General features: G+C 41.9%; 1 protein-coding gene across 1 annotated transcript in view; it reads left to right on the forward strand.

The window, feature by feature from the left end:
• The window catches only part of eipr1 (EARP complex and GARP complex interacting protein 1), a 62,787-nt gene that overhangs the window by 37,465 nt on the left and 8,887 nt on the right, over window positions 1-16,435 (forward strand). The window contains exons 3-4 of the mRNA XM_079261726.1: window positions 10,002-10,169; window positions 14,959-15,126. Of these exons, the coding sequence (XP_079117852.1) occupies window positions 10,002-10,169; window positions 14,959-15,126 (336 nt within the window). The remainder of the gene's footprint in view (window positions 1-10,001; window positions 10,170-14,958; window positions 15,127-16,435) is intronic.

The raw sequence follows: 16,435 nt of genomic DNA on the forward strand, positions 1-16,435 counted from the left end.
TCCATCATCCATTTTGTGTGAAGCATTGGAATGTTCCCATCCTTTTGTTGACTAAGGTAATACATTCCTCCCGATAGAGTTATATAAAGATTTATAGTTTAAACTGGGCAAACTATCTGTGCTTAAGACGTTGTCAGGCAGTAGCAGCAAATCAACCCTGCAAGCAACCCCTTAAAGTGTTGACTTTTTGCCACAAACAACTACAAGTGCAACCGGTTGCCCACAGCCAAACAGCAGAGATCACAACATCGCCTGTTTACATCACATCTGGTCTACTGGAAGGACAACAAATGACAACATCTTCTTGAATGGGCATCCCCAGTAATCTGGATCAAAACGAAGGACTACGGGCAACACTAAGATATGGGATTGGGCTACACTCCGGGTGGGTGTAAGTCAGCATTGTTATGGTCGTTTCGTTCCTTGTCACTGTGATAAGTGACCATCGGCCCTTTTTCAGCTTTGCTGCAGAGGAACACCATACAACATGATGCCTGGACCATAATGAGTAGTATTTAACAGACTAAGACTTAAGTCATCTGATTAATCTTCTTTCCCTTACTCTAAGGGTCCTTTGTATGCAGTTTGGCAGGCTGCAGGCAGACTGCCATATATCTTTTGCTCAGAGTGGCATCTGTCACGCTGCTTGACCATAAAGAGCTGATTGATGGAGCGTTGATGACATGGTCATCCTTCTGGCAAACCTCTGGAGGGGACTTATAAAGTTGTGTCACTGAGAGCGTTAGCTTCTCGGCTACATCCCTTAGCCCCCATCTACTCTGGTCAGATAACTTTTGGGAAACTAAGACCCTCATTTATCAACCATCAAATGAAGAACAAACAGAAAACACATTCAAAGGCATCAGCAGGCTTATTGTAAATGTCTAAATCAATTTTCTGTCATCCATGCTCTACAATCTTCAATAAAAGGGTTTTAGTTGTTCTGTATTTTTAATTGGTTTTTGAACCTGACATGCAGACACGATTTGATGCAGTATGGTACATATCACACTGAGTAAACAACAAGGAATATAATCTGAAAGAAACGGGAGCAAATTTTATTATAATGCAAGGTTTGGTGAGCAAAGCTCATGCATTGTATGGCTTAAAGCACCTAAACCTGCTCTGTGAGACTTCTAAAATTAAATTTTATACCTATAAATTAATTTTAATGTTGGTTCTTTAAACTTCAGTAAGTCTCATTTCTTATCAACTCAAAAGTAATTTTTTCTAAAGAATTAGAAATATTTGGTTCATATTGTTGCATCGAGCTTATTACAGATTGTACCAGAGCCTTCGGCAAAAAAATGCCAGATTTTAATTAAGGTGATTGTAGGCTGACTTTGTGATTCCCTTTCATGTAAATTTTGGTCCCAGTCCATGTCTGCGCCCAGGTTCCTGGTCTGGTTGCTGGTTTTTAGGTCCCAATCCATGACTACACCAATGTTTCTGGTCTTGTTGCTGAATTTTTGATTCTAGTCCATGACTTCACCAATGTTTCTGGTCTGGTTGCTGTTTTTTAGGTCCCAGATCACGACTACACCAACGTTTCTGGTCTGGTTGTTGGATTTTAGGTCCCAGATCATGACTACACAAATGTTTCTGGTCTGGTTGTTGGATTTTAGGTCCCAGATCATGACTACACAAATGTTTCTGGTCTGGTTGCTGGTTTTCAGGTCCCGGTCCATGACTACACCAATGTTTCTGGTCTAGTCGCTGGATCTGTGGTGGCCTATAGTCCATTCTTTTTGGCTCCAGAGATAATCACTGCTGGTTTTCCGATCCCAGTCCATGACTACACCAATGTTTCTGGTCTGGTTGCTGGTGTTTAGGTCCCAGTCCAAGACAACACTAAGGTTCCTGGTCTGGTTGCTGGTTTTCAGATCCCAGTCCATGACTACATCCAGGTTCCAGGTCTTTTTGCTGGTTTTCAGATCCCAGTCCATCACTACACCCAGTTCCTGGTCTGGTCGCTGGATCTGTGGTGACCTATAATCTATTCTTTTTGGCTCCAGAGACAATCAGCTCAGTTTTGTACTTGATTAACTGAAAAAAGTTGAAGCACATCCAGTCATTAATCTCCTCAATGCATTTACCGAGATCCTGTCCAGGACCCTGGTCTGCTTGTGACATTGTAATTTAAATCTGTACATCATCTGCATAGATTAAGCAACTAATGTTGTTCTGTTTGACCTTTGCCAGATGCATCATTGTCATGCCTGCCTGAAGTATTTTACATTCCAATGAAGTGTCTTTTGTACACATCCTCAGAAACTAATTTTACATGTTGGTAAGCTGCAATATGTAAGAAACCACTAAGGGTTAACTGCAGTAAAAATGATAGAAATTTTTAAATTGAACATCGTCTTTTCATTTAAGGGCCTTACGTCACATCTGCGATACTACTGCTGTTGTTTTTCTCTACCATAAGTTTAAAACCACATGCGTGTCTATGGTGGCCATGTTTGTTGTTTTGTTTACACCCCACAAATACAGCAACTCGATCTGGTCTGAGTTCTCCAATGCGCCCCCTGGTGGAATGTTCTGGTAACAAACCAAACATTTAGTTTTCTAGTCTTTTGTTATTTTTTAGTTCCATCTTTCCTCTTTTGTATTCTGTGTGTTTTACTTCCTGTTTCCCGCTTCTCATCTTGTAATCAGCCTTTCTGTATACCTCCTCCAAGTTTATTTATTTCAATGCCAGTTCATTGTGAGTATTAGTCCTAAATCCGTCCAGTCAGGTCCATATTCTTTGGGAGTGTGTTCTTCTAGTCCTTGTGTTCCAGTCCTTTTGCTTGTTTACTTAACCATCCTCCTACCCCTTCAGTCTTTTCTGTTTAATTGAACAACCTTTGCTGATCCATCCACCTTTGTCTCTGCATTTACATCCTTCCATCTCCAGTAATTCTGACTCCTGAACACAAGCTTGTGCAGCTCGAGCCGTCTTGTTCTGATGTTCATAAATGACAGAGCTCATAAATAATCCTCAGACAAAGGCTAACATGATTAATTATGACATTAGCATTAATGATCTGCAGCTTATCCAGCACACCCCAGCGATGTTTGTCATTTTAGCTAAAAAAAAAAAAAAGAAAAAAGTGACAACGAGCAGCATCTACAAGTATGAACTAGATCAGTTTATTTTGTGTTTTGAAGATAGTGAACAGAAAAAAGCCGAATCAGAAATCTAAATCCATTTTTCTTATTTTGTCTGCAGATACATGTATGTCATCACTACAACCTAAATGAAGCTAACAGGAGAGCAGGATGACACGTGGATATCAATCCAGCTGTAAATGTTAAAGACTTATTAAAAAATGACCACCGAGCTCCTGTACACTCGTTTTTATCAGCTGTGTGACGTTCCTGAACTGCTCGCCATTATAACAAATGATTAAAATCTGGAATCTGACTCATTTCCAGTTACAACAGAGTTCCTGCTCTTTATAAATACATAAAGTATGCAGCCAACAGGTTGGGTGGGTCAGCTGAAATGCCGTTGCGTTCTTACTGCCAGCCGTAACCTTACCTGAGAGGTGGAGAATCAGTCGGATCACAATAGATGCCTCAGCTACGTAACAGCACGACACCTTTCTAAGATCCAAAGCACAACTCGTAAACAAAGACTGGAAAGTCCTCCCACGGAAAGTCCAGACTCCTCAGACCTCCTCGGATGGCCTGGGTACAAGTTTAAATGAAGACATTCCTGCTTTGTTTTTATGCCAAGTCACACAGGAAGTGCTGTTTTCTTAACCAATCAAAGGATTGCAGTGTGTCAAGCTTCACCTTTTATGGGTCGTATCGGTTAGATTGGTACCAGGGTTTAATAAAAAGTTGGAATTAGTTGCTTGTTCAGTTCGTTAGAAATGTTTCTACTAAGTATTTTCACCAGCTAATTTGCTTCATGGGCTGCACGGTGGCGCAGTGGTTAGCACTGTGGCCTCACAGCAAGAAGGTCGCTGGTTCGATCCTTGGCTGGTTTGGTCAGTGGCCTTTCTGTGTGGAGTTTGCATGTTCTCCCCGTGTATGCGTGGGTTCTCTCCGGGTACTCCGGCTTCCTCCCACCATCCAAAGACATGCATGATAGGTTAATTGGTCACTCTAAATTGCCCCTAGGAATGAGTGTGAGCGTGGAGGTTGTTTGTCTCTGTGTGGCCCTGCGATGGACTGGCGAGCTGTCCAGGGTGTACCCTGCCTGTCGCCCAAAGCCAGCTGGGATAGGCTCCAGCTTCCCCGCGACCCTGAATTGGAATAAGCGGTTCAGAAAATGAATGAATGAATGAATAATTTGCTTCATCAATGTCTATGTGGTTAGTAGTTAATATGTGATGCAGTTAGCCTCTAGTTCTCCCTGATCCATCCGGGTGCATTTGCTGGTGTGCATGTATGTAGTGCCGGGTTTTTCATTTGTATTTTTAGTTTATTTCAGTATATGTAAGTTGTGGCTCATTGGTTGTATACCTGTATATTTAGGTTTTTCTTTATTTTTCTGTATTTTCCTAGAACTGCGCACATAAAACCGAAACCTGGAATATGAGCACCTTGAATAAATCGTAGACGAGAAGACATCTGGTTCGGTCCTTTCTTTGGTACACCCTGCAGCGGGTCAGATTCATACAGCACCCAGTAGTTTTCACAGGTTGGGTCGGACATTAGTTTTCACGTATGGAAATGCACTAAATACGTTTTGCCCTGTTCCGCACTCGGCGGAAACAAGGTTTTGAAGTTCTGATTCACTCCCAGTTTCTTCATAGTTTACTTCCCAGCCGCCAGACTTCCTCCGTTAAAGTGTCTTCTCTAGATTTCTGGAGCTCTTTTACAGTTTTTATTTGGAAGTGTTTTACTTTTTTGCCTTTTTTGGCCTGTTCTTGCACCTGATCATTATTGAAACATAAAAAAGGCTCCTCATTAAACACAACTAGCAGGTCGTCAGAAAGACGCATCATTTGCAGCAAAGATCAGACGGAAAACTGGATTTTAGCAGCAACAAACCAAACAATTGAAAACTGGAGAAAAGACGAAGAGTCAGGACTGAAAAGGGATCTGAAATCCTGCAAAGACCTGAACCAGGACCAGAGATGCAGCTAAACCTTCAGCTGGTCCTTCTGCTGTTAGCTGACGCCTCACCAGAAATGGTCTCCATGGAAACGGGGCATCAAGAAGTCATTTTTAAGGAAGACAAACAAGGAAAAGACTGTCACATGATACAAGAACTGGACTGATGGAGGGAACCTGGAATCTGGAACTGAAGCTGAAAAGGAACATCCGAAGACGAGCTTCAGAAGGTCCTTCAAGGATCCTTGAGAACTATTCCTGAGACCTACTTTAGGAAATGATGAAGACCTTTTCTACAAGGGTTCCCAAGAATAGCAGTCTTCACTTTAAGCTGCTTAGAAGTAAACAAATCGGTTTTCCTGCAGTGTTTAGTAAAAATAATACTGGCTCAAGACTTTCACACACCTTAGTATTCAACTCGACAGGTTTGAAGACACGTCCTAGAAAAGCAGTAAAATCCTCATAATGAGGATGGGATGGCTTTTTGACTTGGATCAATATTCGTGCAAGTGCAAAGCAATCAATAAAAACCTGATCTACTTGGGTTTGCTCAGAATTAGTGGATGTGTTCTGCTGCTGAACGATGTGTGTTGGAGCGGAGCTTCTTTCCGACATTTTCTGTCAAACGTATGCAAACAGGAAAGCAACGGTCCAGTGACACCGCCAGCACACAGTCCCTGAGTCGCCTTGACCTAATTGAAGCCCAGCGGTCTGCCCCAGGTCATTCCCTAATACCTTCCTTATTTTAATGAGATTTTTAATTAGCATGTTAATTGCCTAACACAATCAGCAGGGTGACTAGCTTTCTGGCTAGCTGCTGTTGGCATCCAACTGGGCCATAACACCGAGGCTTTCCACCCCGCTGAACAAAACCCCGCTGAGCTGAGCGAGTGCAGCCTCCAGAGGAAATGTGGCTTAAAGAAAAGGAAGAAGGAGATTTTCTGGAGACTTGTGTTGCATTCGTGGGGATGGGAGATTTCTACGTCTAAATAATGAACACAGACAAGCTTTCCATCCTGCAACCACGTTATATGCAGCTTACAGCATTCAGCATATACCTGCTTTGTTGTCAAGCAGCGTTCTCCCGCACACTTAGTGTCTAAATTATAGCTAGAAAAAGGTTGTATTGGGACAAATGTTTGAAGAACATGACTAGAATTTTTATTTAACCCTGTAAACCTAGACATGGCATGTTTACTGCATGCAGTGTATGAGACGCTTGCATCCCTTCATGGTAAAAATCCTGCCAAACATGATCTGAATTTTATCTTCTAGTCCAGGTTTTCCACCTGATTTAAACCAATGTGTATTCAGCAGACATATGCAGAGCTCGGGTCTAAGTCTGGTGAGTTCCTGCAGGGAAACTAGGAAAACCTGCAGGACACCGGTCCTTGAGGACCAGGGTTGAGGATCCCTGCGTTGTTGATACCAGGAAGCAGAAGACTATAATGTAATGATTTTGATAGATTACATGGGGATAATAGTTAAGTTTTTGTTACATGTCCTTAAAGTGGAACTATTATGCGCATTTCAGGCTAATTTATTTTTATTTCTGAGACCAGAAGGGCTGGGATTGTTCGAGTTATTGTCACAAATGGCTTTATTTACTTCAGACCGACCCTCTCCGTAGGCTGTCAGATCAGCCTGCGGGCAAAAAGAGTGGATTGAGACTCTTCCGCATTAAGCTCCGCCTCCCGCCACTGCACTACATCGGGAGCGCGCACCGCACCTGCACATATGAACTTAATAAAAAAAAAAAAAAATACCATGTCAACACATAGCATAGTTGGAACCTGAATTAGAGCCTGAAAACGAAGTGGAAAACAGCAACCCACAGCAACGAATGCAGCAGGATGTCTCTCTTTGGTAAACTCACCAACCATCGTTGGAAATAACTTTATCCCACGTTTTCCACCCGCCTGATGTATTTGTACATGCCCTTGTTAACCAGTAGAAGATAACCAATCACCGAACCTTATCCCCCGGGACGTCACAAGGATTTCCAAGTAGAAAAAACTCTCTAAAACCACGCGTTTTTCGTCGCCATGGAAACTGAACGGAGAGAGTGCTGGAAGTCAAACTCAAACTCAAACATGCGTTTAGGTGATAAAAAACAGTGCCGTTCACATGTCTGATGAGGATTCAACACTGTAACACTGTAGAAAGCTCAGAAAACTCCAAATACCAGAATAGGAACCCTTTAAAGCATTTCTATGGTGCTATTTCTAGTTTTCTGAGCTTTCTACAGTGTTAAAGGGTTGAATACTCATCAGTAGGGCTGTGACGATATACTTTCATCCCAATTCGATTCAGATTTTTTTGGGTGCTGATTCAATTTAAATTGCGATTTTCTAGATATTGATGATTTTTGTAGATTAAAAACAAATGAAAAATGTCCCAAACTTCTTTTGCTTGTCATTTTTCTTGATTTCAATGAGGAAAAAACAACAATCGCCAGACCATCATTCTGCTGCTATAACGCCCAAGAAGACAAGCTAAAAGATCAATAAAAATGACACATTTTAATCTTATAATAGATTATTTTTATTTATTTGAAAACAAAAAGTTGACTTTTTTAACAAAAAAGTTATTTTAAAATTGTGAACCAAAAAATCTCAATATTCCTTTTTTTTATATGATTTTTCCACCCCTACTCATCAGACATATGAGCAACACCGTTTTTATCACCATGTTTGAGTTTTCCAGCACTCTCTATGTTCGGTTTCCATGGCGACAGAACGATTGGTTTAGGAGATTTTTTCTACTTCGACATTTTAGTGACACCCCTGGGGAGGGGACGACAATTGGTCGTCTTCTCCAGGTTGTGCACGTTAACGAAAAGAAAGCCACGCCCACCTTCACTGCTCAGTATAACTACTCCTAGCAGTTGACCAATCAGACGCATCCTGCAGGACATGGGGCGGAGCTTTCTCTGTTCTCTTGTTTCTGGCAGAGGCTGATCTGAGAGGATCAATATAAGATGAAAGAAGAGGTTTGTGAAAAATGATTGACTATTTCTTGCCATTCTGGACTTGTATATTATAATAAATTAGACTGAAGTGTGCATCATAGAGACACTTTAAAGTGCCAAATAAGACATTTTTTTTAAGGGTTGGACCTTGAAAAGTTAAATGAAAAATTAGCAGTTTTTCTTCTAAATTGGATTTAAGGTGATAATATTAAACCTGTTGCAGGTGTTCCAGGGGTTGGGTCACGAGGGGCAGCTGCCTAAGCAGTGAAGCTCAGTTTTCCGTCTCCCCAGCCACTCACCAGCTTGTCTGGGGGAATCCAAAGGCCAGCTGAGAGATGTAGTCCCGTCTGCATGTAGTTCCTCTTTAAAGTCTCCTTCTGGTGGGACGGGCCCAGAACACCTCACCAGGGAGGCGTCCAGGAGGTATCCCGACCAGATGCCTGAGCCACCTCATCCAGCTCCTCTTGATGTGGTAAAGTTGTAAAGTTCATCTCCAGGATGACCGAGCTTGTCACCTCATCTCGAAGGGAGTGCAAAGGAAGCCCATTTCAGCCGTGTGTATTTGGGATCTTTCATTTGGTCTGTACCCACACCTGGTGACCATAGATGAGGGTAAGAGTGTAGATCAGTCAGTAAATCGAGAGTTTTGCCTTTTGGCTCCTTCTTCACCACGATAGACCGATGCAGAGTCCACATCACAGCCGACGCCACAAGCGCTTTCCCTCCCACCTGAACAAGACCTCGAGATACTTAAACTCCTCCGCTTGGGTCAGGACCTCACTCCGGACCTGGAGAGGACTCTCCAACTTCTTCTGGCTGGAAGGCTGAAGTGTAAACCGCAGCTAATGCTAAATGTTTGTGCTTTCACTGGGAGAACGGCACCATATTTACAGCTTTGTGTTGTGTTCGTATCTACAGCAGCAGTTCCCCAAAGTACATCTCATCAACTTATATTTTATTCCCAGCAGAATATCTGAGACATGTCAACCGAAATGGCTGCCAAATTCTCCTCTAGTTGTGTTTAATTACATTTCCAGGCTTTTGCTGCTCCTGTTCCGACTTTTTCCAGACGTGTTTCTGCTGTCGGATTCACAATCAGCTCAAATTCTCAACGATATATTAAAACGTCTCAGTTTCAGCGTTTGATGTCGTCTAACTGGTGCTTCTCTCCTCATCCGAAGGACTTTCTGCATCTTTTTGGATGTCAGAGACATTAAAGCTGTTTATTCCTTTAACCCACGAGGTGTTCGATGTTTTTCCTCGGCCTGTTATTGTGCTGTGAGGAAGGAAACCCTCGGTGAGTTTGTTCGCTGAAAACATTTGCCTGCTGCGTCTGGAAATGAGCTTGATGGGAGTGGAGTTTGTGCACAATCACAGCGGGGGAGTGATACACTGTAAAATGTATTTATTAGTGGAGCTTTTAGTGTTTTTATGGAGAAGCTAAAGCAAGCACACATAGAAACTTATCAGGAGTCCATAAATATTGATAATGGCCATTACCTCGGGTAAATTTGTCTTTCAAAACCCGGCTGATATGTAAAGAATTAGCAGAGGTGTGAAGTCAAAGGCAGAGGCGTGTAAAAAGAGGGTAATAAATATGTGCAGCATGGGCAGGAAGATGTTAACCAGAGGAATCCGCAGCAGATAAAAGCAGATGAAAGTGGCCAGACAGATGGAGAGGAACCTATTAGAGTATCTCCCTCTGTTAGCATCGCTGTAGCAGGAACTCAAGGCTGTTCAGTTATGAGTCTTGCCTTTATAATTCACCTCTGCAGGCATCGGCTTCTTTATTGAGGCTGGCCTTCGCTGACAGACGGAGACGCAGAAGCGCCTTTGATTTAGCTCAGGAATGTTCTCAGTGGATCATTTTTTCTCGCTTGTTGTTCTGTCATATCGTTCTTATCTTTTCCTCTGTGCGCTCTGCCTGCTCCCTCCTTTCTAATGGCCTCTCTCTCTTTCATCCTTCCCTCCCCAGTCAGATCTATTGTATAGAGAACGCCCATGGCCAGCTGGTGCGTGACCTGGACTTCAATCCCAACCGGCAGTACTACCTGGCCAGCTGCGGAGACGACTGCAAGGTCAAGTTCTGGGATGTCCGCAATGTCCAGGAGCCCGTAAAAACCTTGGAGGAGCACTCGCACTGGTGGGTGGATGCACAGAGGTCGGGGGGGGGGGTTAGGGTTGTCAGCAGACAAGTGGGGTGGCCCTGAGTGTCAGACTGGATCAGAACCGGCTTGTCCTTCGGTGTTTAAGGGGCGAACAGGGTCGTAAAAATGCTGCTTCAGGGCATATGGAGTCTGATCTGAACAGGCTTTGAAATCTGAGCTTTTCTGTTAGAAAATGAAAATAAGAGATGCTCGTCTCCACTTCCTGTTGACACGATGTTACTGCACAGATGTAGACAGGGTTTCACTGACAGCATACAGTACATATTTACCCAACTTCAGAGGTGTCTGACCAGAGGTGTGTTGGGCTTTGCACGTCTCCAAATGCAGCCTACAACTTCTAAACACATCGCTTTGTTCTCACGGCCTCAAGAACAAGAGAAATGTTACGACATGTATGTCAGAATATGAGGTTTCTGACCAAACATTCAGTTCAGTTCAGCTTTATTTGTACAACAATGTCATTTCAGGCTCTTTAAAGACACAACAATTCAAGCTAATTCATAATAAATAGCCGAGCTAAGAGAGAAACCAACAGATTGCATCGAATCTTAAATCCAGTCCTCCATCCTGAGCTGCATGAGGCAAAGGTGGGAAGGAAAACTCCCTTTAAACAGAAAGGGAAAACCTCCAGTAGAACCAGGCTCAGGGAGGACAGTCATCTGCTTTGACCGGTTGGATCTGACAGGACAGGAAAGACAGAGCATGTCCACTTTGGTCATGGTTCCAGAAGTCTTGTGGTTTGCAGCTTTGCCAGCCTAAGCTGTGCTTTTTAGAGAAACAAGGACTTTCTCCTGCAACCCTTTCAGTGTAAGAGAAGGGGAAGTTGGCTTCAATCTGAGCTAGATAACCCTCGTGAGATTGGTTCAGCTAATTACAAAAGGGACTTTAATAAAAATGCTTAAGGTCCATCTCTAGGATCACTATTGGTAGCAGTAAATACCAGGTCAAAACACTAACAAACAACACTTAACCGTAAACTTTAAGGGACTGAGGTGACAGATCCCGGACGAGCCCCCATTGATGTTACAACCCTGGCTCAGAGAAGAACAAGAAGACATTAACAGACCACAAATTATTGTTTATAGTAAAGTAATTTGTTAACCAGCATACAGAAATGATGGAAAAAATCTGAAAACACAACTTAAGATATTAATAAATCCAATATAGAGAAAGATAAGCAATGCTAGCACCCATAAACTGCAGGTAACCACCTACAGGTGGGTTCAACTAAAGCCCCGTTTATGCTCTAAGTTACAGATAGAAAAAGAGCATTTTGTTTGTCTTTTGCATCGTTTACGTGCAAAATTTGGTCCATTTTCAGAGAGCTTATGGACGTATAGTTTGACATACGGAACAGAGTAGAAGCACTGGAAACCAAAGTGTTCATATCACTCACGTGTGACCAGCAAAACTGGACATACATATTTACGTACTTTTCAAGTACGGAGACTTTTCCACAAAGGTCCAGCTGCCCTGAATGAGCTTTGCAGCTCGGTTAAATAGCGGCGAATCAGCTGATGCAGAGAGTGGTCCGAAAAGCCGCCAATCACATCGAAAAATATAAATATTCATAAGCAAGCCTGGGTCCGTAAGATTTGTTTGAGGAAGACGCTTTTTTCAAAAAAGTTGGACTTATTTTACCACACTGAGTTCACAGACATGCAACAAATGCTTGGAGAGGACTTGATGCACACTTCATGCACATTGCGCACAATTGATAAGTGAACTCTGCTAATTACCCAAAAATGTTTGTATAGTGTTTACATGAACATCACATCTGCAGATCCCCCAAAGGAAGCAAAATAAAGAAAACTGAAACAAAAAAAAAACTGGTGGATTCTTTAAGTTAGATGTCTCACTTGGTTCTGAGATATTCAGTTCTTGTACCTGGATCATCTTCTACCAGACTGAAAATGGGTGAAAAAGGAGCTTATAGGTACAGAAAAACCTCCATAAAGCCTGGGAAACTAGTGCTCAGGACCACTTTTAAAAATTCTGGCTGTTTGGAAGCAAAAAGAAAGCTGGATCAACATTTTTGCACATAAAGAATCCTGAAGCAGGAACTGAACGCAGTGATATGGTTCTAGTGAGAAATGTACAGCTTGCTGGCTGTGTATATGAGCAGACCACACAAGCTGAAACACATTGGCATCTCTCTGTCACACACTCAGCCACCCACAGAAATCATGCAGAAAATGCAGGCATTCAGAAATGTCTATTTGGGTGTGTATTCAGATGCCAGTAATGGGGATTTGCCAGCTTGTCGTCCACATTTGAGCTTTATTCACATGTGCTGATGATCATTATCACGCACTCCATGAATCTGGCTTGATTCTTTTGCTCGTTTTTTCAATCCAATATCAAATTCTTCTCCATTATTTCCTCCATTTCTTTTACTTTACGTCAGCACCGCCTCCCTCCCTTTGTGAGCCCGGGGCACAGCTCAGAGTGCGGTCCCAGTTCCCTCACAGGGAGGGATAACCAAGGCTGTCGACAGAAAATCAGCCACGGCCACGCCGTTCCCTGCGCTACGCTAATCCGCTTCCCTGCTAAAAAATAGTCCCTAATACCCCCAGCAGCCCCGAGGCCATATCCTGGCAGCGCTCCGAAAAATGAGCATGCACAACAAAACACACACGCAGAGAAACACCCACACACACACACACACACACACACACACACACACACACACACACACACACACACACACATGCACCACACTGAAGATAGGTGCTCACACAGGCAAACACAAATGGGAATATGCATTATAGAAATGCTTCAACGCACACAAATGCACGTGGCCACGCGGATAAAAAGAGAACCGCTGCAAGAACACTGATTAGACGATGGTGAACACACACACACACACACACACATCACCTATCGCCTATCAGAAGACATCCCATCTGCAGCAATCTACAGTTATGGATATGTTTGCCAAGCCTGTCTCTCTTCTGGAGATAACGTCTGTCCCCATGTGGAGTGTGTGTGCTCTCGGATGCTTCATTGTGTGTGTGTGTGTGTGTGTGTGTGTGTGTGTGTGTGTGTGTGTGTGTGCCGTTATCAGATATGTATTGGTGTGCTGCAGCGGGGCCCAGTTTGGCTTGCAGACACACACTGATCATCTATTCAGCTTACACCGAGTGTGTGCTTTCCACACTAACACACACTGGTCTGCGGTGGACGGTTGAGCTCGTAGCGATGCCTGAAGCTCTGCAGAAGACAACTTGGAGCTGCATTTGACCCGGCGAGGCTCGGTCCTTCATGACAAACCCACTGTCTGCCTATTTAATTAATGATGAGTGTATTACTACTTTTTTATTACATCAGGAGAAGTCGGGGCATTTCATTAGTTTGGAGATAAAGCAATTAATGAAATGAGAAACCAATCATCAGGGCAGCGAAGGAGTTATCATCGTGTTTATTGTCATTCTGAGTGTGCTTTCCTGGATATGCCTGAATTATCGAGGAGAGAGGAGCTTTTTGTGCTTTGTGACGATATTAAAAATGAGAATTAACACCCAAATAGTCTGTTTTAATTAAACAATTCACCGACAGATCAGTTATAGTTCTTCGTTACCAACCTCGTATGACCCATGATAAAAGTTTAGAATGAAGTTTTATAACATCAAAGGTCATTTTTAACAAACTTTGGACACAAAAACTGGTGGAAGACATAAAAATAAGCAAAAAATATCGATAGTTAGCAGATTTCTAGCCATGAGAGGAGAAGTTATGAAATTCTTCAGTTTAGCATGTGAGACTTTATAATAATTTATTTAGATAAATATGAAGCCAAGTGTGTGTTAACATCATGCCAATGGTCTGATGGAGAGTTGTGTTGCTGCACATCCATCTGGGAAGGGTTATAAGATCATCTACAGACTGTCTGGAGTCCATCATTCTACAAAGAATTACTCACAAGTGGAAAGCATTTAAAATGGCTCTCCGTCTTCGCAGGCAGGGACGTCCCTGCAACGTCAGGACAAATTCAGAGCTCAGAGAACCTGGAGAAGATAATCAAGAGTTGCATCTCATGTCTGAATGTTAAATGCTAACGCTCATTACAGTCCACATAGAACAAGACTGAACCAGTAAGGCCAGTCGTAAGCGTTTTGTAAAACAAAGGAGCTTTAGAATTTGGTTCTGAGAAAGGTGGATCTCCCCATGACTTGTGCTTTTGTAATTATTTTCATTGTTTTTTCCCCTATTAATAAATAACTATAAAAAAAATTAGTTGTTTATTTAATATCGCCATACAAACATCTGTCTTATCTGTCCCTGGTCTGATTAGTCTCAAATTAAATTAACATGCATGAAAAATACTTCATTTATCCCTGAGAGGGGTTAAGGTCACCATGGCGAGACGTATGCTGCTTTTTATGAATGAAGACTGATGCAGGCACATGCTTAGTCGATGCTTTCAGGAGAAGATTTTATGAGGTACCTTGAGGTTCCTCATGAGGATGGTTTATGACATGAAGGCCTGTGTGATGTAATCTGTAAATGGCCTTTAACAGACAATAGAAGAGCTATCTCAGTAGATCAACACGATCTGAAAGCGATGTATTGAAATAGGAGAGACTTGAAACAGAATCTAGACCTTCAGCACCTCAACACTTTTCCAGAGCAGACATTTCACAAACTGGAATACTCTTGCTGTAGTCATGTTCACCCACACGGAGCTTCATGGAAAAGTCATTGATATGCATCTGATTTTCATCCATACATGAACGTTTGCTGAATGGTTCATGTGTGTCTCAGGGTGTGGAGCGTCCGCTACAACCACAGTCACGACCAGCTGGTGCTGACGGCCAGCAGTGACAGCCGCCTCATCCTCTCCAACATGGTGTCCATCTCTTCAGAGCCGTTTGGACATTTGGTGGACGACGAGGAGCTCAGCGATGGGGAGGACAACCACCAGGAGGACAAGTAAGGAGGGTTTGGTTTGTTCTGCTGGATGCTGGATGGATAGTGTGTTAGTGTAAATACAGAATATGTAGGTGTGAATGTGCTGAGGGTCTACAGGCTGAAACCACAAACCATAACATTCCCACCACCGTGCTCCATGTTGGTGATGGTTCTTCTCAGTCTCATCACAGTTTCATGTTCTTGGACGTCTCCCTTCCAAACACGGCTCTGCACTAAATCTCTTTCAACACACTGAAGACTTCTTCCAGAGTCTTTTGCAGATAAGATTGCGAACATCTTGCATCAGCCCGAGAAACGTAAAGGTGCTGTGATGTGATTTTAGACTTTGCTGAGAATTAATTTAGCATCAAGCCTTCAGCCGATTAATATGCAGGAACAGCTGTTCCATAAACTGTTTGTTTGAACTCTAGACCACTGAAAGATGATTTTCTAACTCCTTTAAATACTTTAGATTCATGAACACGCAGCTCTCCTAACATCTGATTTTACTGCAGTTTGCCATCAGAGTTGTTCTGCAGAAAACCTGAAAACAAATTTTCCTTCTCCCTTACGTTTAGTAATTTAGTTAAATTACACTGAAACTGGAAGGTAAGTAACTTAAAACTCTATCAAAACCAATCTGAAATCAATATTCTTCTCATCTTTATCAGCTGATGCTGTCAATACAGCATCAATATTTTATTCTTGTAATATCACTTTTAATCAATAAAGACACATGTGCTGCAGCTGCAAGTACTGTCTGCTGATTATATTTGTCTAAGTTGGTAACATTATTTAATTATTTAATACCTGAATTTATTTACAAATCTATTAAAACCAAATAAATATAAAAACATATTTAAAAAAAATAAATAGCAAAAGGTGGAATAAAATAAAGTGCAACAAAAATTCAATAGTTGATCTGTAATAAATAAAAGTAAATGTGTACGTATAAAAAAAATAATAATATATATATATATAAAAGTAAAAAATACAAATAAGATTATTGGTAAATGAATAAAATAATTTTAAAAAGACAGGTGTCTAGGCATAAAAATATTTTGTACAACATGATATAGTGCTAAACTTGGTTTCTGAAAGACCTTTATTTGCCTATTCAAACAAAATGTTCCCAAAACCTGCAACAAAAACATGCTGAAATAGATTACAGGATGTCAAAATACAAGAGCAAAACGTTCTGAGCATGCCCAGTGAGCGAAACCCAGGTACCCTGATACCCAGTCAACTGATTTTCCAGCAAAAATATTTTTTCTTTTTTAAACAGTTTAACCTTAATAATTTAACTTTTGAAGATTTTTTGCAGTAATTT

This window comes from Telmatherina bonti, assembly GCF_933228915.1.
Source record: "Telmatherina bonti genome assembly, chromosome: 22".
NCBI lineage: Eukaryota > Metazoa > Chordata > Actinopteri > Atheriniformes > Telmatherinidae > Telmatherina > Telmatherina bonti.